The 27,709-nt window shown below is 40.1% G+C and overlaps 1 protein-coding gene across 1 annotated transcript; it reads left to right on the top strand.

Annotated features, from left to right (window-relative positions):
* EXO1 (exonuclease 1) lies at window positions 1–27,709 on the top strand. The gene is made up of 14 exons (XM_058165734.1): window positions 1–112; window positions 1,528–1,708; window positions 2,838–2,957; window positions 3,888–4,011; window positions 5,397–5,534; window positions 7,307–7,519; window positions 15,113–15,300; window positions 15,782–15,878; window positions 19,245–19,473; window positions 19,872–20,115; window positions 21,939–22,413; window positions 22,941–23,039; window positions 25,394–25,578; window positions 26,499–27,709. The coding sequence occupies exons 2-14, from the start codon at window positions 1,548–1,550 to the stop codon at window positions 26,644–26,646; spliced, it is 2,421 nt and encodes an 806-aa protein (XP_058021717.1). The 5' UTR covers window positions 1–112; window positions 1,528–1,547; the 3' UTR covers window positions 26,647–27,709.

Genomic DNA, 27,709 nt, shown 5'->3' with positions numbered 1-27,709 from the left:
CGGGTTGAAAGCTTCGCGCGCTGGGTTGGTTTTGCCGAGTGGCCGTAAGTGTCTTGTCGCCGGGTGACGGTTCGGCGCTGCCCCGATCCCAGCTGTTGCGCTCCTGCATCAGGTACCGGGGGGCGGGGGGGCGATGGGGCACCACATTTTTCATTCACGGGCTTTGGGTTTCCCAACTTCAGCAGCTGGACGAGATAGCGTCCCTACATTAAAAGGAAAGTAAGATCGTCTCCCGGGATATTTCCGACCCAAACTATTGTAGAGATTATGCGTAGGGCACACTGCCCGTGTTTTAGTAAAAAACAACAACACGTTGCAGCTTTGTCTCTCGTCCATTGAATGCAAAGTGATTAAGCGCGGGTTGTCCTTTGAATTCAATGGCGCGGGTAAGAATCTTGATGGAGAAAACAAGAAAAGAAAACTTTGGAATCTTTTTATCTAGGGATCTTTGTTGTTGTTGTTGTTAGTTGTGAAGTCGTGTCCGACCCATTGCGACCCCATGGACAACTTTCCTCCAGGCCTTCCTGTTCTCTACCATCCTCTGGAGTCCATTTAAACTCATGGCTACTGCTTCAGTGACTCCATCCAGCCACCTCGTTCTCTGTTGTCCCATTCTTCTTTTGCCCTCAGTCTTTCCCAGCATTAGGCTCTTCTCCAGTGAGTCCTTCTTTCTCATTAGGTGGCCAAAGTATTTCAGTTTCATCTTCAGGATCTGGCCTTCTAAAGAGCAGTCAGGGTTGATCTCCTCTAAGACTGGATAAGGGATCTAAGGTCTTTATTAAATCCATTGTTTTCAGTGCCACTTAGAGTGCGTGGCTTGCTGCTGCAGAATCGGCACTTCTGCTTAAAACTTTACTTGCAGAGGATGTCTGCTTCAAAGGAAAGAATTTATCTACTTTCATACATTTTTCCTTCCCTTTGCCTTCCTATGAAAGGGTTGGTCATTTGTATTGTTTTAGAGATTTCTTGTAAGCTTGTGCAGGGAGAAAGCAACAACTTGGACATGAGAAATTAATTCAGCAGCTTTCCAAATAAAGTGAATAGCTGTCATTTTTTCCTTAGAAGTTGTGTTACTGCTAATTCCCCCCCCCCCATACTATGTTAGATCAAAGGATTTTATGGATTTTGGAGAACATGAAAAGAGAGAAAGGTATGAACTAGAGAGGAGAATATGTCTTGCGCCTGTGGCAATCTATTCCTGAAAGTTTATTCTAATGTCAGAAAATGCTCATTTATCAAATTCAGAATCAATTCTCAGTACAAGTGAATGTGAATGCAAGTTCTGTTGGTGCATGCTACAACATATCAGTTACCAGTTACCAGTTACTAATATTTAATATATTTTATTGATAATTTCTCTGATTAATCAAATTAATACATCTTGGTGAGGGTATAGTAGAGCCCCTTTTGCGCTAGAGGTCTATTGCCACTTTGGAAATCTTATCGATGTGGGTTGTAAAGTTTCCTGGCCCAGCTCAGGAGCAACTATGAATCTGTTGGCTTTGTGTTTCTTTACTTTGCTTGCAGAATTCAAGTGATACAATACAATGGGAATCCAAGGCTTGCTCCAGTTTATCAAAGAGGCAGCTGAACCTACTCATGTAAAGAAGTACAAAGGACAAGTAGTTGCTGTAGACACTTACTGCTGGCTGCACAAAGGAGCCTATGCATGTGCAGACAAACTAGCAAAAGGAGAAGCCACAAATCAGTATGTGCAAAACTATTTGACTGATAGAGTGGGTAAAAAAGTTACGGATGTGGTGGGGGTGCCTGTAACCATTTTTAGCTTTCAGGCTTCAACAGGCTTCTAGGCCAACTGAAAGGCTGCAGAAGGTTTTTTTGGTGACATTACAGGGGAGGCCAGACCTATTTTCAAAGATTTGGGGGTGTTTAAAGCTGGATATTTCTGCATTTCACATGAAAATTCATATTTCCAACCTTTGGTGATTTTGCTGCCAAATTTCAGTGATATGCTTCTCTTACCAACTTTAAAGGGTAGAGATTAATCTTTTTTTCAGTTTCCCCTTAAGTTTCCATGTTTATTTATGTGTTCTCATGCCAAAAATTGTGGTAGCAAAAAACCCCTGCCATTTTATCACCAAATTTTGGGCACAAACTAAGAGTGCTTGGATTAGAAATGACAGATGCATATGGATTGAAGGTGCACAGCCATATAATCCCTTTAAGCATTTGAATGGATATTCTGAGGCTGATAAACTGTGAATTTTAATCCTAAATTTGAAATAGAGTTCACTGTACAGGAAAGATAGTCTCATTCTGAAAGCTGCATAAATGCTGCCCACCATTGTATTCCATCAGTAAGATGGGAAAGTTGAGCATATAAGTATGTTGTTAAATGCATGAACTCAGAAAAATAACAGAACTTAATTGCTTTTTGATGTTAATTGCTTGTGAGAATTTTAAATACAATTTCTTAAATCCCATTTAAAAATAGTAATAGTAAATAATTATGAATAGTTGGTGCATAGGATTACAGCCTGAATTAAAAAAAAATTGGAAAAGAGATAATCTTTTTTAATCCATAGGCTTTTCTTAATTTAATATACAAGATGAAATATTTTTCTCTCGTATGATGTGTTTACTACAGTTAATTAAGTCAGATGACATTATTTACTTCTGTAAGCTAAGTATTTGACTAGGCACAAAATATAGATTTAACTACATTGATACAAGCTGCAACCATGGCTGATCATGTTGCCACCCTAATCTAGTAACAATTTTGTTGTTGCAAGCGGAAGTTGGCTTTGTTATGCAAACTATATGTTATGTTTCAAGATGTCATGACAAATGTATGAGGCTGGTGTTTCTTTTCACAGATACGTAGTTTATTGCATGAAATTTGTTGATATGCTTTTATCATTTGGAGTTAAACCAATTCTGGTATTTGATGGATGCACTCTGCCTTCAAAAAAGGAAGTTGAAAAAGCAAGAAGAGAGTAAGTTATTTTGTGTATACTAAGAAGCTGGGGGTGTTCCTTTTTTTAATCTTTCCAACTCAACAGAATAGTGGAAAGAAACTGGGATTCTGATTTCTGGCAGAATAATACTTCAAAAACAAAGTTGGACCAAATTCGGTAAGAAGGGGCAAATCAGCAAAAGAAAGATTGAGATCAAAATGGACTGGATCTGACCGGGCAGTACAGAGAGAGAAAAAAATCCCCAAAGTATTCTCTACAAGTTGGGAAATGTGTATGTATCTCCCTACTATTATTAAATAATAGCAATGAACAAGAGCTATGGTGACTCAGCGCTTAATGACACTGGAGATGGTCTCTGCTCCAACAGTTTAAATCTTAGCACTTCATGTCAGGGTGAGTTCCCATCATTCACCTCAGTTTCTGTTCACCCAACAGTTTGAAAGCGTCTTCTATGTGAGTAGATAAATAGGTACCCCATTGGTGGTGAGACAAGTTGGTGCTCCACTCAGGCAGTCAAATTCCTGTCTACTTTGAACCTTCCAGATTGTGGCGTTTATTTGTTAGGCAACTCCAGAAGGGGCTGTGGTTGCTGCTGCAGGAAAAGTCACTCATCTCTCTTTCTGGTACAAAGCCCTTCTGTGGCGCACCTTGTCCTACAACAGAGCTGGTAAATTGGCAGCCAAAGTATTACCGGTACTCTGCAATAGCATTATGGTCTTCTAGCTAATGTAACAATACCATATGCTAATAACAATAATAGTAATGAACATTATTACTGGACTTTATATTGTTGATTATTGTTGTCTTTTATATTTGATTCTTAAGCTTTTATATGGTAAATCTCAAAAATGTAAGGATATTTTTGGGGAGAATAGCACAATATGCTACTTATTTGTTATGAATGTGAGACTATTAGACAATGTACCGTTATGTTATGTTATTTTGAAGAAAACGACAAGCAAATCTCCTAAAAGGAAAACAGCTGCTCCGTGAAGGGAAATTATCAGAAGCAAGAGAATGCTTTGCTCGCAGCATTAATGTTACCCATGCAATGGCTTGTGAAGTGATTAAAGTAAGTGTTTATATCAGCAGGTTCCCTACTATGAATTTCACTTTTCATGTCTTTGATTATGACATTTGCCTTTGCTATCAATCTTAAGCTTGCATAACTTAGTTTAGAGCTAGACAACGAATTGTGCTCATTTTATTGTAACCTTTAGTGGTGTATTTATAATAAAAGATATAATTTGAGACAAAAGCATTTTTCCACAATTACTAAATTAAAACGTTTACCATCACAGCTGGGTGGAATATATCTCCAGCCCCCCTCCACCCCTTTTTTTTTTCTGTCAGGGATACATATAAACCTAATACTGATCTGATTGCTGATCTATATAAAAATGATCTATATAAAAATGTATGGACCATTAGTAATCTGGTATGCCTGGGTTCTTTTAGAACTCGAAGTGTATTTAGGTTTACAAGGATGGCAGTTGATAACAGCCTTTGTACAGTCTTTTCATTTCTCCTTTACTTCTGTTTCTCCACTCCCCCCATGTGGGTTAGACCGGCAACATGTTCCCCAGCAAGAAAGTGTGGGTCCCCTCCCCAGGTTTCTATGGGCCAACTCTGTGGGAAGAAAATATTACTGTAACTAAATAGTAAAAGCTGGTTCAAGGACTAGAAAAGTACAGGTAGTCCTCGACTCACAACAGTTCAAAGTTACAATGGCACTGAAAAAAGTGACTTATGACCATTTTTCACACTTACGACCAATGCAGCCTCCTCACAGTCACGTGATCAAAATTCAGATGCTTGGCAACTAACATTTATGATGGTTGAAGTGTCCCAAGATCACGTGATCCCCATTTGAAGCCTTCTGACAAGTAAAGTCAATGGGGAAGCAGGTTCACTTAACAACTGTGTCACTAATTTAACAATTACAACATTCACTTAACGATTGTGGCAGGAAAGGTTATAAAATGGGGCAAAACTCATTTAACAAATGTTTCACTTAGCAACAGAAATGTTGGGCTCAATTGTGGTTGTAAGTTGAGGACTACCTGTATAGAGAGAGTAATTCATGAATTCAAGAAAGTGGGGCGAAAGCAGCTAGATTTAATTAGGTTAGGTTAGGTTAGATTAGATTAGATTAGATTAGATTAGATTAGATTAGATTAGATTAGATTAGATTATAGAAATCCACTTTCAGCATGTGATTTATCCAAATCACATTTGTCCAAAGAGATACAACTTGAATATTGCGACTAGAGTCCTGGAGAGCTAGTATTCTTTGTCCTAACCTCAAATACTAGCTTTCCAGAATCCCAGTCTCAATATTCAAGTTCTATCTAGCAGGTGAACTATGTATTTATTATAAAGTAGTTTTGTATGTTAATGTGTGGTAATGTGATGAGCATTTTGAATGTTGCATTATTTTTGTTTGTTTGTTCGCAGGCTGCCCGAGCCCAAGGAATAGATTGTCTTGTCGCGCCTTATGAAGCTGATGCTCAGTTAGCTTATCTGAACAAAGCTGGCATGGTCCAAGCTATAATTACGGAGGATTCTGATCTCCTCGCTTTTGGATGCAAAAAGGTAGAAGTCTTTATGGAATATCACTCCCTGATCCTGTTTGGTCCAGTGCAGGGTCTTCATTGCTCATCTGCCTTTTGCATTCCCTTCCCTTGCTAGCGTTAAATATAGCAAAATGTTATATCTTAAATTAGTTAAGGCAGACTTGAACAACCAGCCTAAAAAGAGCTAGCAAGATGGTTTAGAAATTGGCAGTGTGCAATTTATACAATAAATTTCGATAGAAAGATCGGCAGTTCAGCTGTTTGAATCCCTAGTGCCGTTTCTTGTCCCAGCTTCTGCCAACCTAGCAGTTCGAAAGCACATAAAAAATGCAAGTAGAAAAATAGGGACCACCTTTGGTGGGAAGGTAACAGCGTTCAATTTGCCTTTGGCATTTAGTCATGCCGGCCACATGACCACAGAGACATCTTTGGACAGCACTGGCTCTTCAGCTTAGAAACAGATGAGCACAGCCCCCTAGAGTTGGGAACGACTAGCACATATGTGTGAGGGGAACCTTTACCTTTACCTAATTTATACAAACGAGGTTCGATGCTTAGACTTTACTTTTTTCCATATGAGGGAGAATTTGCTTTCATATGCTTAGATCCAAAACTTGATATTTCTAAAGAGAAATCAAAATACTGTGTGTGTGTGTGTGTGCATATGAACACATGTGCTTGTAAATATACATGTGTGTGCCCTTGAAACATTTAATTTTGTTGTTATCCTTACAAGAAGGTGGGTGACTATTATGTTGAAAAACCATAGTTTATTAAGAACATTTAGGGAGTTCATGAACAGAAGTGAAAATAAAACTGGGGACTTTTGATTTGTGATGCATCTCTTTGGCACTATTTTGTACATCATCTCTGCCCTGAACTAAGAAGTATTTGTGATAAGGGCATGTAAAATAGAATGTTCTGCTAATTGCTATGTAATTAATTTCTCGTTAGGCTTAAAATTAAAATAACATTGTAAAATAGGACTCTAATTTTTTATTTAATCCAACTGTAAAATCCTCCAAAGTCTTGCATCAATTCAGTTAATGTTTCCTTACTTCAAAAATATGTCAATAGTGGTTTTAGTGTGCAGTGCCAGCAGTACAAACTGTGACCCATCAAGTCACATGAAATGTGTATTTTTGTTCTTAGCCCTCCTTCTGCCATCTGCGGTATGAGGCAAACCACAATATTGTATACTATGTACAGTATATGCAAAGTTTTCAAAACGCTACAAAAGTGTTGTATAAGCCTGGTTGATATTTGTCAATATCCCTTGGCAGGCATTTGACAAAATGGTTTTCAAGAAATATTTTTACTACATCTGAGGTGAGTGAGATTAGGTTTTTAGCTGTAGCAAAAAGAGAAAGAAAAGCTTAATGTATGTGGCTGCACTCCTACCCTTAATTTAGATAAATGTTAAGAATATTGATACTAGATAAATACTAGATAAAATTAGTAACGTTCAATAGCATCAAAATGGTGAGTGGGTTTTTAGAGCAGGGTCTCCAACCTTGGCAACTTTAAGCCTGGAGGACTTCAACTCCCAGAATTTCCAGCCAGCTTTGCTGGCTGGAGAATTCTGGGAGTTGAAGTCCTCCAGGCTTAAAGTTGCCAAGATTGGAGACCCCTGTTTTAGAGCAATCAAAGCCCCTTCCCTTTTTGCATGCACATTGAAATGAGGCAGAAGTTTGAACACCTGATCCTACCTATTATTTTGATGCAGTTTATTCACCTGGTGGATGTTCCTTGAATATACATAGTCATTCATGATTTTGTTTGCATTTCAAGGTGTTTCTTAAAATCGACAAATTTGGAAATGGCTTAGAAATTGATCAAGCTCGCCTTGGAATGTGCAAACAGCTTGGGGATGTCTTTACAGAAGAGAAATTCCGCCACATGTGTATTCTGTCTGGTTGTGACTACCTTCCATCCATTCATGGTATTGGCTTAGGCAAGTCTTGCAAACTGTTAAAGATAGCCAATAACCCGGATATTCTAAAGGTAATGGGTTCTTTGCACCTTGATTTATCTTGTGTTTTCAAAAAAATCTCTATGGATAATGAGGAAAATCTGCTCTAAAACTTCAAAATGGTGCTTTCTTCTGATAAGGGTTAAGGAAGAAACAACCCCTTGAAGCTCCTTTATGAAACAATATGGTTCCCTGGATTCAAATGGTGGAGCTTCAACAGGAAAAGGGGATTCACCCGAGAAAAACTTTTGAGTTGGGTTTAATGTCATGAATTCTCCCTCTGGTACAGGGGTCTCCAACTTTGGCAACTTTAAGCCTAGTGGACTTCAACTCCCAGAATTCCCCAGCCAGCTTTGCTGGCTGGGGGATTCTGGGAGTTGAAGTCCACCAGGCTTAAAGTTACCAAGGTTGGAGACCCCTGCTCTAGTAGTTCTTCCCATTTCAGAATCATATTTTAAATTCCATCTCATGCTAACATTTTCAAAACCTACTTTTCTCACTTGGCTCTTGACAGTAAAGTAACTACTATTTTTGGTTCTGAATAGATAATGCATTAGCAGGGAAACAGTCAAGGTAAAAAGTGAAAGTGGTTAGAATGAGGGGGGGACAGTTAGACCAGAGGTCTGCAACCTTAAACACTCAAGGAACCATTTGGACCTATTTCCCACAGAAAAGAAAACACAGGGACCCACAAAACCTGGGTGGGTGTGGCCAACTCGACATAACTCACTTCCACCAGTCACATGACACCCACTAACCATGCCTACTCAGCCGGTCATTAGGGCAGAGAACTGGTTGTTAAAAAACACCAGGAACCACAAAACCCTTTTGACATTTCTCTCTCCCTCCCTCCCTCCCGCCTCTCTCTCTGTATCTCTCTGTCTCTGACTGGGAGGGGAGGGGAGGGGAGGGGCCAGTCAGTGGTGGGATCACTGGATAGGGAGCCACAGCCAAGGGCCCAAAGAGCCTCGTGGCTCCAGAGATGCAGGTTGCTGACACCCGAGTTACACCAATTGTTGGTAGCCCACTTAAAGTACCAACAAATTTATTTATTTATTTATTTATTGTTTATATTTATATACCGCCCTATCTCCCAAAGGACTCAGGGCGGTTTACAGGCATTTAAAAAACAAAAAATACCATAAATACAATTCTAAAAACAATTAAAAAACTTATTCAAAAGCCTTAATTAAAAATATAAAAATTAAAATTAAAACCCAAGATAAAAACCACAAACTAAAATCTAACTCAGTCCTGCGCAGTTAAATAGATATGTTTTAAGCTCATGGCGGAAGGTCCAAGGTCCAAAGCTGACGAAGTCCTGGGGCAGTTCATTCCAGAGGGTGGGAGCCCCACAGAGAAGGCCCTTCCTGGGCGCCGCCAGACGACATTGCCTCGCTGACGGCACCCTGAGGAGTCCCTCTCTGTGAGAGCGCACGGGTCGGTGAGAGGTATTCGTAGCAGCAGGCGGTCCCAGATAACCCGCCCTATGCCATGGAGCGCTTTAAAGGTGGTCACCAAAACCTTGAAGCGCACCCGAAGGCCACAGGCAGCCAGTGCAGTCTGCGCAGGATGGGTGTTATACGGGAGCCACGAGGGCTCCATCTATCACCCGCAGCCGCATTCTGACTAACTGCAGCCTCCGGATGCCCTTCAAGGGAGCCCCATGTAGAGAGCATTGCAGTAATCCAGGCGAGACGTCACGAGTGCGTGGTGACCGTGCATAGGGCATCCCGGTCCAGAAAGGCGAACTGGCGTACCAGGCGAACCTGGTGAACGCTCTCCTGGAGACGGCCGTCAAATGATCTTCTAGAGACAGCCGCTCATCCAGGAGGACGCCTAAGTTGCGAACCCTCTCCATCGGGGCCACTGACTCGCCACCGATGGTCAGCCGGATTTAGCTGACTGTACCGGGATGCCGCATCCACAGCCACTCTGTCTTGGCGGGATTGAGCTTGAGCCTGTTTCTCCCCATCCAGACCCGTCGGCCTCCAGACACCGGGACAGCACTTGATAACCGTTGGGGTGGTCCGGTGTAGAAAAGTACAGCTGGGTGTCATCCGATACAGCTGGTACTTCACACGAAACCACTGATGATCTCACCCAGCGGCTTCATGTAGATGTTAAACAGTAGGGCGAGAGGATCGACCCCTCGGCACCCCACAAGTGAGGCGCCCGGGCCGACCTCTGCCCCTGTCAACACCGACTGCGACCGGTCGGAGAGATAGGAGGAGAACCACCGATAAACGGTGCCTCCCACTCCCAATCCCTCCAACCGCGCAGCAGGATACCATGGTCGATGGTATCGAAAGCCGCTGAGAGGTCTAATAGGACCAGGGCAGAGGAACAACCCCTATCCCTGGCCCTCCAGAGATCATCCACCAACGCGACCAAAGCCGCCTCCGTTGTAACCGGGCCGGAAACCGGACTGAACGGGTCTAGATAGACAGTTTCATCCAGGTGTAAGGAAACTGATATGCCACCATACTCTCTACAACCTTCGCGCGGCGGGTTGGAGACCGACGATAATTACCTAAAACAGCCGGGTCCAGGAAGGCTTCTTAAGGAGGGCCTCACCACCGCCTCTTTCAAGGCGGCCGGGAAGACGCCCTCCACCAAAGAAGCGATCGTAATCGCCTGGAGCCAGCCTCGTGTCACCTCCCGAGTGGCCAGCACCAGCCAGGAGGGGCACGGGTCCAGTAAACACGTGGTGGCATTCAGCCTACCCAACAACCTGTCCATGTCCTCGGGAGCCACAGGGTCAAACTCATCCCAAACAATATCGCCAAGACCACCCTCGAGCATCTCACCCGCGTCACCGCAATCTTGGTCCAGACCATCCCGAAGCTGAACGATTTTATCGTATAGATAACCGTTAAACTCCTCAGCACGTCCCTGCAACGGGTCATCCCGCTCCCCCTGATGTAGGAGGGAGCGAGTCACCCGGAACAGGGCGGCTGGGCGGTTATCTGCCGATGCAATGAGGGAGGAGGCGTAGCTACGGCTCCCTGCCCTCAATGCCACTAGGTAAGTCCTAGTATAGGACTTCACTAGTGTCCGATCAGCTTCGAACGGCTAGCCCCCCAGGACCCCTCTAGGCGCCTCCTCCGGCGCTCCATCCCTCTCAGCTCCTCGGAGAACCAAGGAGCCGGTTGGGACCTGCGCCGGGTCAGAGGCCGCAAAGGCACGACACGGTCTAAGGCCCCCGCCGCGGCCCGTTCCCAGGCAGCAACAAGTTCCTCAACCGAGCCATGAGCCAGACCCTCAGGAAATGGCCCAAGCTCCGTCCGGAACCCATCTGGGTCCATCAGGCGCCTGGGACGGAACCAACGTATCGGCTCCGTCTCCCTGCGGTGGTGAATGGCGGTCAGAAAGTCCAGGCGAAGAAGAGAGTGATCTGACCATGACAAAGGTTCAATGACTATTTCCTTTAAGTCCAGATCTCTCAACCACTGACCAGAGAGAAAAATCAGGTCCAGAGTGCCACCCCCAATGTGAGTAGGGCCATCAACTACTTGGGTCAGGTCCAAGGCCGTCATGGAAGCCATGAACTCCCGAGCTGCCGTCGATGACGAGCCGGAAGATGGCAAGTTAAAGTCCCCCATGACTAAAAGTCTGGGGGTCTCAACTGCCACCCCAGCAAGCACCTCCAGGAGCTCGGGCAGGGCAGCTGTCACGCAGCAAGGAGCCAGGTACGCGACCAGCAAGCCCATCTGACATCTATGACCCCATCTCACAAAGAGGGATTCACACCGCAATCTGAGGTACAGTGGTCTCCTCGGCTCCAGACTCTCTAATCACAACCGCCACCCCACCACCCCTACCCTGGCCCCTCGGCTGATGGAATGCCCGGAAACCCGGCGGGCACATTTGAACAAGGGGCACGCCCCCTTCTGTGCCCAACCAGGTCTCTGTAACGCCCATAAGGTCCGCGGCACCCCCCTGGATAAGATCGTAAATCAGGGGGGCCTTATTGACCACGGACCGTGCGTTGCACAACATCAGCCGAAGACCAGGGCTCTGAGGGTCCTGACCATCCGGGGAACGGGAGAAGTTTGAGGGCTCGGGACGCGCGATCGCCTGCAAACATCGAGCACGCGTCCCCATAACACGATATGAGCCCCCACTTCCGCCATATCTGCCCCTCCCCCTTACCGTGGAAATAGCACCACCCTCAGCCGATGGAACACAAACACCCCCCGTGACCCACGGACCTATTAACTTACCGCCACGAGCATTCTACATATACTTTTAATTACTGCCACATCTGCTTTGTCTTCAGCAGACCATCCTTTATGTATTCTAGCTGTTACCAACATCGAGTTATTCAGAGAGGGTCTAATGCTGGTTAATTTGCCATCTTAATTTGCCATAAGTTCTTGGGCAGGAGTGGGCAACCTGTGGCTCCTATTGAACTATAGCTGTATCCTGTATCTTATAAGTAGCCGTGTAGCTGTGCCTGCTAGAAGCTGTTGTTCAGCATCATCTGCAATACAGCTGGTTGCCTACCAGCATTCTGTGACATAAAAGCATCTTAGATAACAGGTGTAGTTCTGCTGCCTTTTCAGAGTTCTTTTAGGCCGGTTGTCACTTAATAAACAAATGGATCAAATAAAAAAAGGCCTAATTTTTCCCCTTTCTTAACAAGGCCCCTAAAATAGGAGAAGCAGCTCATTAAACCGCCCTTTCTCCATAACCCTGGATGCTAAGAGACAAGAGAATCTGTAGCTGCAATTGATAAATATATTTGTCACAGGGTGGCAGCACTTTGGATACAAAGGGAAAAAGATGCTTGGATGATAAGCAGGTTGTACTTGTTGGTATTTCCTTAAGCAGACGAATCATTTCATAGTATCATCAGCTGTGTGCTGCAACACAATTCCAGGAAAAGATGTGGCAGATAGACTCTACATGCACATTCTCACAAGCTCTAAAGCACCTTTCCCCCCTGCAACTCAGAAGTGTTGCACAATCAGCAGCTAAGAATTTTCCTCTGAGGAGTTCAAGGTCTCCCATGACGGATGTCCCTGGATGTCCCTGTTGCTCTGCGTGCAATCTAACTCAGTACAAGTCATTAAGTTGGGATGGGTAGATTTTATATTTATCGGGTATTCAGGCCATTGACTTAAAACATTTCAGAATTTGCCTCACAACAATATGTAAAGAGAGGCATATGGTTGTTTGTGTTGGGTAATAATTAGTGAAGGGTTTTGGCTTTCACAGCAAATTCAAGACTAGTCAACACGGTGTCATCTACTTGTTTCTTGTCACAGGAGAGTAGAAATTAAAATGGTGACATGTGAAGTATTTGGCTTGGATCTGGAACTAACTTTCCTTCTTCCCCACTTTACCCTCCTTTTTTCATCTCTTTCTTTTTCTCTGTTTTGTTTGTTTTGAGCAGGGCAGCATAACTATATCTAAGGGTTTTTTTTAAGTATTTTAATATAATTTAACAATAATAATGTATTTGGGGATAAGTTGCTATCACTGACAATCAGATGATTTCATTATAGTCAAGGAAGTGAATGTCAAATTTCAAATTTGCTACTGGTAGATACACACACACACACACACACACACTGCCTGTTAAAGATTCTGAATCAAATTAAATATTCCTTCCTTTCATTTATGTTTGTGCTAGATTTCTCCTTAAAAACCCTCTTTAGTGATACCTGTAGAAAGAAAATTATATTACACATTGGCTCAAGACCCAGTAAAAAGGTTAACATTGCTTGTGTGTTTCAAGGAGATTATTATGACAAAAAGTGTTCTATTCTGTCCTTGCTATTCAGTTGATTCAGAGGAGCAGGTTGGTTCTCATGGTAAATGTTCTTATTTAGGAATGCATCCAATTTATTTCCTCCCGCATTCAGGTAACTGAGCATGGCAGGTACCATTTTCTAGAGATGTGGTAAAGTTGGGTTTGTGTCCCAGCGTCTCAATATATTCAAAATCTACCAGTTCAGTTTATGGGGATTGGAACTGGATGGGTGGGCTTATCCAAGGAGTAGAATAACTCACAATAATATGCAAGTTATGCAAAATCAATCAGAATGCAATTCAGACAGACAATTTTAAGGAACCTTGATTCCCAGCTCAGTTTCTGTACTGGAAACCAGTTTTTATTTCTTCCTCTGTAACAACTCAATCTACATTATCGGGAGGTGATTTCTACTTTGTATCCTCCCATTTAAAAAGAGGCCATCATGCTTCCAGAGGCTGATTTGGAATCATCTAATTTAGGTAACCGTTTCAAGGAACTTCCATACAAAAGAAGTAATGGACTGGATTTAAATTTGCCCAGTAGACTGCGGAAAAAGTTGTCTAATATTGCGATTACACATCAGGATTCATTGAGGGACAAGTGATCCAAACTTCTTAACTCTTATTCAGAAAGCATCTTCTTTCTTCTATTGTTAATTCCCAATGCTTTTAACAATGTTTCTCATGGGGAACTCAGAGCAGAACCCAAGTAACCATAGACTGAATGATGGAAAGGAGTTAGAAGACTATGACCATTATCTTTCTTGACAAGTGAGTCTACTGATCTATTGATCAAGAAAAATTCTTTGCTGTGCTCTGAACTTGGCAGTTTCTGTTCAGGTTTGCATGTTAAATAGCCAGAAGCCTAGATGATCTACAAATGAAACAATCAAAATGTTGAAAAGTTGATATTTATGCAATTGCTACTTACCAAGCACATCTAAATTATACAGTGTTAAAGTAACCAAAATAACTTTACAATCTCCAAGGCATGTCACAACTTTTTAGCACCCCTAATGTTTGGAAATTGAAAGTTGAAAAAATTGACATGCCTTAATTTTCCCTACTAACTATAATTTAATGTAGATGCTTGCTCGTGTATCATTTCCTCACTGAGAGATTTGGACATTAGGATAGAGGATGGTTTTTCCCCCCTGTGAATGTATTTCCTGTTTCAGAGGATGTACCACTTTTCACATAGCAAATTTTCCAACCTCATGCAGCTATGGTTTGATTTCCTTTTCATACTGGGTACCTTAAAAGCAGTGGTGCTGCTTTTCTAGGCTTGTTCTCTATTTTAATGAATAGCAGAAAGAAGCTGTGCTCACATGATATCAAAAACACTTCTGAATTATCTTTGAAGTGAAGCCCTATTATTTTCTTACTATGTTTTTGATCTGTGCATGTTTGTTTGAATTATATTTATATTATATTGAATTATAGTTATAGTTGTAACTATAACTATTGTTATAGTTTTACAGTTTTGTAATTGGGAGAGAAAGGTTCTGTTTCATCCTAGAGACAGTTGTCCATCTTTTAGTTGTACCTATAGGGGGAAAAAAGAGGAACAGTTCTGTGCTTAGGATACTCTCTACTTTAGAAAATAACCTTTATCATAACCCAGATAATCTAGATTTTCTTCATGCGAAGTCCAAAGTACTGATATGTAGATTCATAAAAGTATTGGCTTAGATATTAACTTTCTTTCTAAACATCTGTTTCTAAGATCATTAGGGAATGATACGATAGGAGGAGAGATGATTGTGGAAATTGTCCCCTAATATGACTAAAGAGATTATTTATAAGCTAAGCACCTGTGTTTGTTATTACTCATGAGCACTATTTGTTCATTTTCCTGACAGGTCATTGAAAAAATGGGACAGTATTTAAAAATGAATATTTCGGTAACTGAAGAATACATACAAGGATTTATTCGTGCTAATAATACTTTCCTCTATCAGTTGGTTTTTGACCCAGTCAGAAGGAAACTTGTTCCACTGAATGCTTATGAAGATGATATTGATCCAGAAACTCTAGTGTATGCTGGAAAGTATCCTTTATCGAATAAAAATGTAATATACTTAGAGGGCATAAAAATGTCACCATCATTTCTGTCAGGTGGTAAAATTCGTAAGCACTGCTATTGCAAAAAAGGAATTGTTTTCAGATCAATTGCTATTTAGATTTGAATTGGCTTATGTCGATCCCCTTTGGAATAGTATTAAGCTTGAATAAATAGTAATGTTTTTTCAAATAATATAAGCCATTGTAAGAGGCCTGCCATTTCATAATCTCATTGAAACCTCCAGGAAAATGAAGTTGGGATTAAGTTATATGCAGTCTTAATCCTCAGCTAGTTATTAAGTTACTTATCTACTTAAAACAGAGGCTGAAGTTTGTTTTTCATATGTTGTAAAACTGTATGAACATTTCTATGTGAACTGTGCAGTTATGAACTCCATAAAATTAAACTATATAAAAAAGAAAGTTCTAATTAAAAGTGGTGCTTTTTCTGAGATCGATTCATTTAGATACTTCGATGATAGGACTGCTTTTCAAATTGCACTCGGAAATAAAGATATTTTCACAATGGAGCAAATTGATGACTACGATCCTGATGTATCACGGGTAATATTTTGTATCTAAAAAAATATTTTAATGGTCTATCAAGAACAATTTTGTCCTTGTGTTTTTCCTTGACTTTGAACTCAGATAAATCTGAAGTATATAGAGTTATAGGGGGAGCGGGATGACCCGCTGCAGGGACGTGCTGAGGAGTTTAACGGTTATCTATACGATAAAATCGTTCAGCTTCGAGACGGTCTGGACCAGAATTGTGGCGATTCGGACGGGACGGCTGAGGGCGGTCTTGGTGATATTGTCTGGGACGAATTTGACCCTGTGGCTCCCGAGGACATGGACAGGTTGCTGGGTAGATTGAATGCCACCACGTGTTTACTGGACCCGTGCCCCTCCTGGCTGGTGCTGGCCACTCAGGAGGTGACACGAGGCTGGCTCCAGGGGATTACGAGCGCTTCCTTGTTGGAGGGAGTCTTTCCGGCCGCCTTGAAAGAGGCGGTGGTGAGGCCCTCCTCAAGAAGCCTTCCTGACCCGCTGTTTTAGGTAATTATCGTCGGTCTCCAACCCGCTCATGCGAAGGTTGTAGAGAGTATGGTGGCATATCAGTTTCCCTTGCACCTGGAGGAAACTGTCTATCTAGACCTGCTCCAGTCCGCTTCCGCCCGGTTACAGCACTGAGACGGCTTTGGTCGCAGGATGATCTCTGAGGGCCAGGGATAGGGGTTGTTCCTCTGCCCTGGTCCTATTAGACCTCTCAGCGGCTTTCGATACCATCGACCATGGTATCCTGCTGCGCCGGTTGGAGGGATTGGGAGTGGGAGGCACCGCCATCGGTGGTTCTCCTCCTATCTCCGACCGTCGCAGACGGTGTTGGCGGGGGCAGAGGTCACCCGGGCGCCTCACTTGTGGGGTGCCTCAGGGGTCGATTCTCTCACCCCTCCTGTTCAACATCTATATGAAGCCGCTGGGTGAGATCATCAGTGGCTTCGGTGTGAGGTACCAGCTGTACGCTGATGACACCCAGCCGGACTTTTCCACACCGGCCACCCCAATGAAGCTATCAAGTGCTGTCCCGGTGCTTGGAAGCCGACGGGTCTGGATGGGGAGAAACAGGCTCAAGCTCAATCCTCCAAGCGGGAGTGGCTGTGAATGCCGGCACCCCGGTACAGTCAGCTGAGTCCACGGCTGACTGTTGGGAGCGAGTCATTGGCCCCGATGGAGAGGGTGCGCAACTTGGGCGTTCTCCTGGATGTACGGCTGTCTTTTGAGGACCACCTGACGGCCGTCTCCAGGAGAGCTTTCCCCCAGGTTCGCCTGGTGCGCCAGTTGCGCCTTTCTAGACCGGGATGCTTTGTGCACAGTCACTCACGCCCTTGTGACGTCTCGCCTGGATTACTGCACTGCTCTCTACATGGGGCTTCCCTTGAGGGGCACCCGGAGGCTTCAGTTAGTCCAGAATGCAGCTGCGCGGGTGATAGAGGGAGCCCCTCGTGGCTCCCGTGTGACACCTATCCTGCGAGGCTGCACTGGCTACCTGTGGCCTTCCGGTGCGCTCAAGGTGTTGGTGAACGCCTTTAAAGCGCTCCATGGCATAGGGCCGGGCTATTTACGGGACCGCCTGCTGCTATCGAATACCTCTCACCGACCCGTGCGCTCTCACAGAGAGGGACTCCTCAGGGTGCCCTCGGCGCGACAGTGTCGTCTGGCGGCGCCCAGGGAAGGGCCTTCTCTGTGGGGCTCCGCCTCTGGAACGAACTCCCCCCAGGACTCCGTCAACTTCCGGACCTCCGAACCTTTCGTCGCGAGCTTAAAACTCACTTATTCATCTGCGCTGGACTGGGTTAGTTTTAAATTTATGGGTTTTTTAATGGGTTTTTATTCTAAATTTTAATCTTGGCCAATTCAATAAGTTTTTTAACTGTATTTTAATTGTATTTATTGTATCATTGTGTATTTTAATTGGCTGTGAACCGCCCTGAGTCCTTCGGGAGAAGGGCGGTATAAAAATTTAAATAATAAATAAATAAATAAATAAATACATTTTATGCCAGGATTTGACATATTATACTAAAAATCCTGTATCAAAACTACAATTTTAAATGATATATTAGTTAACAACCACTTGGAGGCACTACAAAACTGTTTTTGTCCTTGCTGAGTCTCTTCAGGCATAAGTATCCTCTGTGCTAAATATTCTGTATTCAACCCTTTTATGTGATTTGAATTGACAGGACTTGCTTGTTAACTATGCATTAGATTTGACTTTATAAGTATCTTGGGTTGGTTGTCAATAAGTTTTAGGAAAGGAAGTTTCATAGACACAATGCTGAAAAGCCTTCCTTTTTTAAAAAATAGTTTCATATTGGAGAATTTTCTGATTTTGGTTTGGGTCTCATGTGATGCCTTTTTTGTGATTTTTTTCAGAAATCATGGGAAATTAGCATAATGTCAGAGAGAATTGGAAAAGGACAAGTGTACCTTACTTTCAAAAATAGGAGGAAAAAGACTCATAATTTCAGTCAATTTATATTGATATAAGCAAAACTCCAGGAGAGACTATTACGCAGTCAGTTTAGAAAATTGTTTTGAAAAAAACAGTGACATAAAAAGTATTTCTTATTTCTCATGTTATAAAGCAATTAGCTATCGTGTTTCCCCGAAAATAAGACCCTGACTTATATTTTTTTGAACCCTGAAATAAGCGCTTGGCCTTATTGCCATGAGCTCAAAAGCCCGACTGGGCTTATTATCAGGGAATGTCTTATTTGGGGGGGGAAACAGGGTATATATTCTTAATATTTAGTGTTACTATATGTTTTGTTGTTTAAATTCTAATATAAAATTTTGGTTAATGTCAGAAATAAATTTAAGTACCAAGATTCAAGAGAATCTTGACAAGTTGGAGCAATGGGCAGAAACACAGCAGATAAATTTCACCAGGCCAAATGCAAACTCCTGCGATCATATTTGGCAATAGTTCAGGCAGTACAAAAGAAAAAGATCTGATGTCTTTGTAGAACATAATCTGGAGAAGCATTGACAGCTGCAGGACATAGAGCTATTTTCAAGTGTCTGAAAGGCTATTGTATAGAAGACAATACAGTTAAACCAGTTTTCATCATCTGGAAAAACTAAAGCCATTGCATAACTAAAGTCATTATCACATAGGCAGCTGTAATTCAAGAGTTTCCCAGTTAGAAAGGTATTAAGGCATATATGAGTTGAAAAGATTGCAACAGTCAGTCTTTTCATTAGGCTTGATCACTGTCCTAGATTCCCTTTGTTCAGTGTCCAACAGCAAGGTACCAAAACATGATTGAGAAAACTCTAAACTAGTAATAAAATTATCTTCAGTGTAATTTAGAGAATCAGAGTAATATAACTTATGTTTTTTTTCTTCTTCTTTTGGTATAGCCTGAATTACCAAGAAGCCACAGCTGGGATGCGAGTTATACTCATGAGAAGTCATCCTATTTAAAGAGTATTTGGAGCAGGGACTACAAACCCTGTTTTACTGCAAAAAGTGTCACAAATTCAACACCTTTGCTAGAGAAATCCACTACCCGAGGAGTTGAGCGGCTAATTAACTTAAAAGGACTCAAGCTTCCTAGCAAAATGCTAGTGGCAAAAAGACCAAGGCATGGTATGATTGCTACATTTTTAAACACACACACCTATATATGTGTGTGTGTGTGTGTGTGTGTATGTGTATATATATGAAACAGTCTTAATCTAATTTTATCTTTAGCATGTAAATCTTGAATGCTCAATACAATGGTTAGGAAAAAATAAGCATTTACCCATAGCATCTTTCTTAATTCCTTATATATTTTTCTATATATCACCCAAAGGTATTAACAGAACACTGACATTTAAAAAAAAAATTTATTTCTTTTAACGCTTCAATTTTTCTTTTTCTCTTTTGGGGTAAACCAGTATATATCCATAATATTTGTTTATATTAATATCAATCTATTAAAAATGCTGATGTAGAGCTAGTTTCTAGTGGAATTAAACTTAATTCATCTTTTATATATTTAGAAGAAGCATCAGAAGAAGAACTGTTAAGCCAGTATTTTTTGAACTCAAAAAAAACCAAAACAGAAAAATGTGATGAAAACCAGCAACGTTTTAGTGGAATATCTGCAGTCTGTGCTTCCCAGGACTCATGCAAAAATAAGGACAATTCTTGTTTTCAGCCCAGGCTTAGAAATAAATTTGCCACTATTTTTCAAAAAGAGAATGAAAACAATGGTGCAGTGGTTGTTCCAGGAACCAAAAGCAGGTATGTGCCTTTAAACTGTATTCCCGCAATTTCAGTTATTTTTTTTTAAAAAGCAAAATATTTTTTTAAAGATCTTAAATACTATCAGTAGAATCAGATAGTCTAATCAGGACTATACACTATATTATCAAATATATATCACTATATTTTTCTACCTTGGCAACTTTAAGGTGTGTGGATTTCAACTCCCAAAATTCTCTAGCCAGTAAGCTGGGGAATTCTGGGAATTGAAGTCTACAAACCTTAAAAGTTTCCAAAGTTGAAAAACATTAGTCTATACAATTAGAGCCTTAGGAACACCTGATCACTTGACATGTCAAAAAGTGACATGAGGGATCTATGTGATTAATGTCTTCAACCCTTATAAGACTCTGTAGATATGCAATCATTTTTATGGACTTACATTTTAAAGCATTTCAATTATAAATTGCCAAAGAAAAGCTGGAGAGGCAAACAGTGACTTAATGATGAGGATGTGGCCATAAGCACCTCATGAATATTTTTTTTAAAAAAAAGCACTTTTAAAAAGTTAACTGCATAAACAAAGGTTGCCACTGTTTGATGGCAGTTCAAATACAAGTCAACTTTATACAAGCAAGATTTTACTTTGATTTCTTCCAAGGCATCTCCCAACTGAGATTATTCTAAATATTCTGTATTGGGTTATAGTTAGTAAATACTTTGCACACTATGTGAGCAAGCTCACATCACTTGATCCCTAGCCTCTGCCTACCCAACTGTTCGAAAACATGCAATATAGTGAGTAGATAAATGGGTACCACTTTGGTGAGACAAAACTTAGCTGCGTTGATGTGTGCTGAGAGTGGAAGCTGGCACTGGACTTGCGCGGAGGCGAGGCGAGGTGAGGCATTGTGGACTGAGGCAAGGTGAGACTGGAGGAGAGTCCAGAAGAGCCAGCTACCTGAGCACCCCTCATTGTTTGGTATAAAAGGTAGTTCAGCCTTGCAGTGCAGCAAGGATAGATGTGCAAGTGCCGAACAAAATGAACTAACAGTCTAGGTTTCAGGACTGCATTGTGTCTAACATGTAAATATTCCTGACACTGCACTCGCTCTCCCTCTCCCTCTCCCTCTCTTTCTCCCCCTCCCTCCCTCTCTCTCTCTTTCTCTCTATTAGTAAGGATGTCATTAGACACGGGCAATACTTTCTCCTGTTTATTTCTGATCTTATATATTCTGTGTATGGAAAAAAAAAACCAAAAATGTTATTTAGGTTAACTTAGAATCACAAAGTATTTTTTTCTTAATTGTAAGAAATAAAAAAGGCTATGCCACCAAACACTAATATGCATAGTATGTTGATGTAAAGCTATTTATTATTTCACTATAGAATATAATGAATTTAGAAAGCATGTTTCAGTGTTCTGAACCTCAAAGATTCTAGTTATAATGCAATTATGACAAAGTAGATTTGCTTTTATGTTGCAATGTGTTCAACAGATTTATTTGATTCATCTCCCGGCTTTCTGGCTGAATGACATGGCTTTCATGCCTTTAGGACCTGTGTTATATATGCATCATCTGATTCATAGATTTTTTTAACATTAAAAATAGATATTAACTAGCGTGTTTTGACATATTACATAAGCACTGTAAAATATTGAGAGTGCTAAGAAAGCATAGGTCTAGCATAGGTTGTTATAATTTACTAATTTCTAATTATTTCAGCATGTGTCCATAATTTTAATTTATATTCATAATTTCTTTTTTCAGTAAAACTAACATTTTAATATGATTAGATTAATGCACACAGCTTTTAATATTATGTCTCATTTCTTCCCATACTCGCTCAACGTATGTTAGGTTTTTTTGCAACATTGGAGATCTGCCTGAGACTGTATCAAAGAATAAAACTGACCAGCCTCTACAGGACAATGAGGCTGACAGTCCAACTAAGGAAATAAACAAATTAACAGAAGACCAGAGTCCCTGTTCATCGGAGACTGGAGAACGTCTCTTCTCAACCACACCTGGGGTAGGACAGTCCAGCTGTTTCACTTGGTCTAGAAGCTTTGCAGAGAAATCTTCGACTCCTAGCCTATCACAAAGCATAGCACTGCCAAAGCAGTATCAAAGACCCAGTAAAGATATAGGTAAAGACGATAGTGTGCCTAGCTCACAAATAACCTCACCAGCAAATAAAGAGTCTGATGAAGAGAAATCACCTTTAAAAGAACTGCAGTGTTCATCAAAACAGAATCTTGACAAGCTGTTGCAAAGCAAGGTGGATACTTCAGAAAAGTCCCCAGTGACCAAGAAAAATGCGACTCCTGCCAAAGTAAGATTATTCTATGTTTTAGTTAAGCAGTTTATTAAATTGTCATGGCACTCTCAAGGGATTGTCCAAATCTGTTCTTATTTGTTGCAATAGCTACACATCTGGCTCTCCCTTTATAAAATAACTTCTGTTTATGAAACCTCAAAGTCTGCCAGCCTGCCTGATAGTCTGTTTATTGCTGTAAACGAATACATTTTAATTTGATTAACTGTTAAAGAGTGTCAGAATGTGTTAAGCTATGAGATATTTTCATTTTCTAATAGACATTCTGATATATACCATCATTGGTTTTAATAGGGCTGACTTTCATGAAAGTTGCTATAGGATTATAACTGCTGTGTCACTTTTCTAGTTATTGGAAATTAATTCTAATATCACTTTTAAGAAGCATACAGTACTGGGTTGAAAAATCATAACTGTTTTACTCTACTTCATTTAGGCATAGCTTCAGCCATTTTACTTTTAAAAATAACATGGAGTTCACATTTAAGGTAAAATAATGCCTGTCTTTTTTTTTTAAATGGCAGGAATCTGACAGCAGTCCAGAACCAGATGATAATCTAAATTCTCAGATCCTTCCATTTTCAGAATGTAGAGATAATAAGAACACAGTTTCCAAAAATATGGTATATCTTTTTCATTTATAATTCTTGCTTTCTATCTAAATACTAAATTATGACTTGCAGACAGGACCTGTTTTTACATGTATGGATTAATTATAACATATTCTAGATATTACTTATGATCACCACCATCTTGTGATATAACTAAAATATTACTTCTGTTCTCCCCTCTATTACCTCAGAACTATTCCTAGTACTTTGAAAGTACAGGTAGTCCTTGACTTACAGCAATTCAATTAATGACTGTTAAAAGTTACAACGGCACTGAAAAATGTGACTTACAACTGTCACACACTGTCCATTGCAGCATCCCCATGGTCACATGATCAAAATTCAGATGCTTGGCCACTGACTCATATTTATGATGGTGTTTTGTTTTTTTTTGTTTACATTTATATCCCGCCCTTCTCCGAAGACTCAGGGCGGCTTACAGTGTGTAAGGCAATAATCTCATTCTATTTGTATATTTTACAAAGTCAACTTATTGCCCCCCCAACAATCTGGGTCCTCATTTTATCTACCTTATAAAGGATGGAAGGCTGAGTCAACCTTGGACCTGGTGGGGCTTGAACCTGCAGTAATTGCAGGCAGCTGTGTTTAATAACAGGCTTCTTACAGCCTGAGCCACACCGCGGCCCTGGTTGCAGTATCCCAGGGTCATGTGATCCCCTTTTGCGACCTTCTGACAAGTAAAATCAATGGGGAAGCCAGATTCACTTAACAACCTTGTTACAAACTTAACCACTTCAGTGATTCACTTAACAACTTGGCAGGAAAGATTGTAAAATGGGGCAAAACTTGCTTAACAAATTTGTCACTTAGCAACTTATGTGGTCATAAGTGAGGACTCCCTGTATATATAGGGTTGTTATATTACTCATGTTAGGATTGCAGTAGCTTCTTGCAAGTGATGTAGGCCTCTTGTCAAATAGCTAAAACTACAACTGAGCTATTTGATGTCAGCTTCAGATTTTAGGCTCTATCTTCTTTCACCTTTATTTTAAACAGAAGTAGATTGGCATCATATGCAAATTCAGTGAGCTTGGTTCAACCAAAGTAAGCTTTAAATGAAACCTGAAAATCTTTGATTTGACCCTCACATCTATCATAAAATCATTAAGTTGCCTAAGGCATCCCAGCTCAGACTGCCAATTGCAGTACAATTGATAAAGCTTATTTAATTAAGCATGTATGGAGTGCTTTAAATCGTGCAAATCTTATTATTTCAGATCATGTTATTTCTTTCACCTCTTGTACAAACAGGAAAGAGAGAATAAGGAACGTTGTCTCCTGAAGCTCACTTCAGAGGTGTATATCATGGTTTCAATCAAAGTTGTGCAGTGTTTTTTAAACTGAAAGTTACTTTATATGCTAGAACTAACTAAAACACTGTACTTGATTTCATTTTAAAATCAGATTTAGTTAACAGAAGTATAAGTTATATATATTAATAATGTTCCACTCTGATTGTAAGATTTTGGATTAGGTTGAACACAGCTGGTTTCAATAGTTGATCAAACATGGTAACTTTGGATTTTTTTTCTCTGTTTCTTTAATTTAGCTTCCTTAGTGGGAGAATATTGTTAATTTTCCTTTTGGAAATAATATTAGTCATTTGATCCCTATTGAGTAAAAATTCCGATACTGTATTTATCAAGAGGGAATGAACACTGAGCAATGAAGCCTCATATATAGATACACTGATAAGTTTGTAATGGCTGATATATGTTATTTTAACTTTTCTTTTGGTGATTTATTTGTTTTTTTAATTCTCTGCTGTAAGCCATTTTTAGTAAGGTTTGCCTACAGAATCCTCAAAATGTCATTAGTTGACTAAAATACTTCTTTATATTCTTCAGAATTATACTGACATCTTGTGGTTAGTTACTTCTTTTTCCTCATTCTTGAGGTATGTGTATATTAACCATTGTTTGTTTAATTATATTTCTATTTTAATAACATGGTTTGGATTATTATATTGTTTTCAGTGTGTTTTAATACTGGTTAACGTTGCAAAAAAAAATAGCTTGTCTCTCTCTCTCTCCCTCCCTCCCTCACTCATGCTCACTATAAAAATGCTTTTAGTAGTGTCAAGTCCTTGATGCTCTCTAAACTAGGCAGTTTCCTTACAGGGGTTTCATTGCCAAACTAAGTAATGTGCCTGCATTAATGATGTTACCTAGTTTGGTAATAAATGTCTGCAAGGAAACCACCTAGCTCAGAGAGCACCAAAGATCCCGTAGTTCATCCCTGATGTTACAAATATTTTCTTCTGTCAATGTCTACTCTTTACAGGAACAATTTATAAGACTTCACTAAAACAAAATAATTTTTTTACTCTCTCTCTCTCTCTTCAGATTCCTACACTATGTAGAACAAATTCTCTAAAATCTTCTATGGTGGCAAAACATAAATTACTGATGACCGCCAAAGTTAGTGGCTTAAGCAAGAAAAGAAGTATAAAAAAACACCACGATGCTGAAAACAAGTCAGGACTTCAGGTGAAAATTAACGATCTCTGGAAGAGCTTCCAGTTCAAAAGGTGAATCTCTTTTAATCTAAATGTTCATTTGTTTTATTTCAATGTTCTGTGGACAAAGGGAAGTATTGATGAAACAATATATGGTCCTAAAACATGGCATTAGCTTAATTACTTTTCAACAGAATAGTGCATTTATAGTCCTTAAAGTAACCATTTGAATCCCCAGAGAATTAAGTTTGTCTGCTGATGGAGGCTGCCAAGAATGGCTCACTTTAGATAAGAAAGGGGGGGAAACCATACATATTTAAGAGTATTCATTTTGCCTCTGATTTTAGGAATATTTGTTGAATTCCATCCTCTAAATGATTAAGAATAAAATATATATCAAGGAAACTTTTCTCTCCTGTGGTTGTAGCTTTATTAACTGCAGAATTCTTCTGTTGGCTTAATCTTTGCATTTATCAGATAATGGATTCAACTCTGATTTCTTTATATATTTCTTTACTCATAACAAAATATACATGTTCTAAGGGATTATTTTAAGGTCAGAACAAAACCAAACTATCAGTTATCTTCTTACCGATTCCTCTTCTATGTCTGCTAAAGTATTAATTTTTATCTCCAGGGCAGTTTTCAGAAATAAGTTTTCATTCCTTCTAGCCTCATTATTTTTCCATAAAGCAATTTCTCCTTGGCTTTGCTGGTACCTCCTGCTGCTGGGGAATAAAGAGCTTGCAGCTTCCTGAGACAAAAGCAGTATATTTTCTTCCCATCTTGGGTAACTGACTTTGGCAGGACTTACTTTCCAAAAGTAGTGGGGCGGTAATGGAGAGAGAGAGAAATCCAGCCAGCCAGTTGTTTTTATTGGTATGTAGTAAAAATGTAGCTCTGAGGAGACTGACAATAAATTCAATTCAGTTTAAACTTTGTTAATTCTCATCTATACCACTATTAACCATACATTTTTTTTTTGCTTGTAGGGAATCAGAAATACTACCTTCCTGTAGAAAATCAAAACCATTGTCTCCAATTAAAGATAACAATAACCAACTCCCTCCAGACACATGTGATGAAACTTTTGATAACTGCAATGGAAAATATTTCAGTGAAGTGGTACTGCAGATCTGAGCAATTTTGTAATCCCTGTTCAATTTCTGCATGGATTTAGATTATTTCTGGACACAGAAAAAAATCAAAGTAACACTTGTGTGTATATATATATATAGACTTCAGTTAATATTATCAACTTCTGTTTTGAAAGAAACAAAATGAAACAATATTATGCTTTTTGATGTATTGAATAAAATCTTTTGATACAAATAGATTGCTTGACTATATCATATGTATCAATGCAAAAAAAACATTTTGGAAAAAGTCAGGAAACTAAACAATGAATAATTTTGATTACAAAAGATCACGTTGCTAAACCTCTGCAACAAAGTGGGTCCAAATAATTCAATAAAGGAAGTAAAATCTGAAAAGTTAGGAAAACAGGTATTATATTTAAATATATAAGTTATATTTTATAATTAAAAATTTCTTACGTTGAATTTCAAACAACCATAATCAAGTGGGGATGATGGTGGATTACAAAGAAGTCCTTGAATGATGGCAGTTCTTTAAAATATCTAAATATATGCATGTGTACTCTAAAATTGAAGGAAGCGCTTCCCTCTTGTATCTCTGCCGAAACTCATTCATCACCCAAATTTGCTATTAGAACAATGAATGTTTCACATAAAAGGCACTTAAAATGCAATTACAGTGTGTATCCAAGTTGTAAGAGAAGGAATTGCTGGTCAAAATAAATTTGATTGTATTGGTTTGAGCGCACTGAGAGTTTAAAACACAGAATTTGGATTTAAGACAGTTTCACTTCTGGCCCAAACTACTTAGGCACTAGACAAAGGCTGCAACAAAATACAACCCGTAGGCTGTGTGTGATCTGCCAAGCAGTCGTCTGAGGTCTGCTAGTACATTTTGAAAAATATCCACTGCTATCATCAGGAAAGATTCATTGCCACCTGTGTTTTCCCAGTCACTTTCATCTTGAGAAACAAACATCTCAACAACTTCAGGCTTCACAGATACTGCCAACTCCAATATTGCCCTTCACTTCTAGCACCAAATAACTGACCGGCATGCCAGGTATTTCTTGTGGCCCACAATTCTATTTCTGTTATCAATCTTG

This window comes from Ahaetulla prasina, chromosome 1 (assembly GCF_028640845.1).
Source record: "Ahaetulla prasina isolate Xishuangbanna chromosome 1, ASM2864084v1, whole genome shotgun sequence".
NCBI lineage: Eukaryota > Metazoa > Chordata > Lepidosauria > Squamata > Colubridae > Ahaetulla > Ahaetulla prasina.
This window is presented reverse-complemented; position numbering and strand designations above follow the sequence as displayed.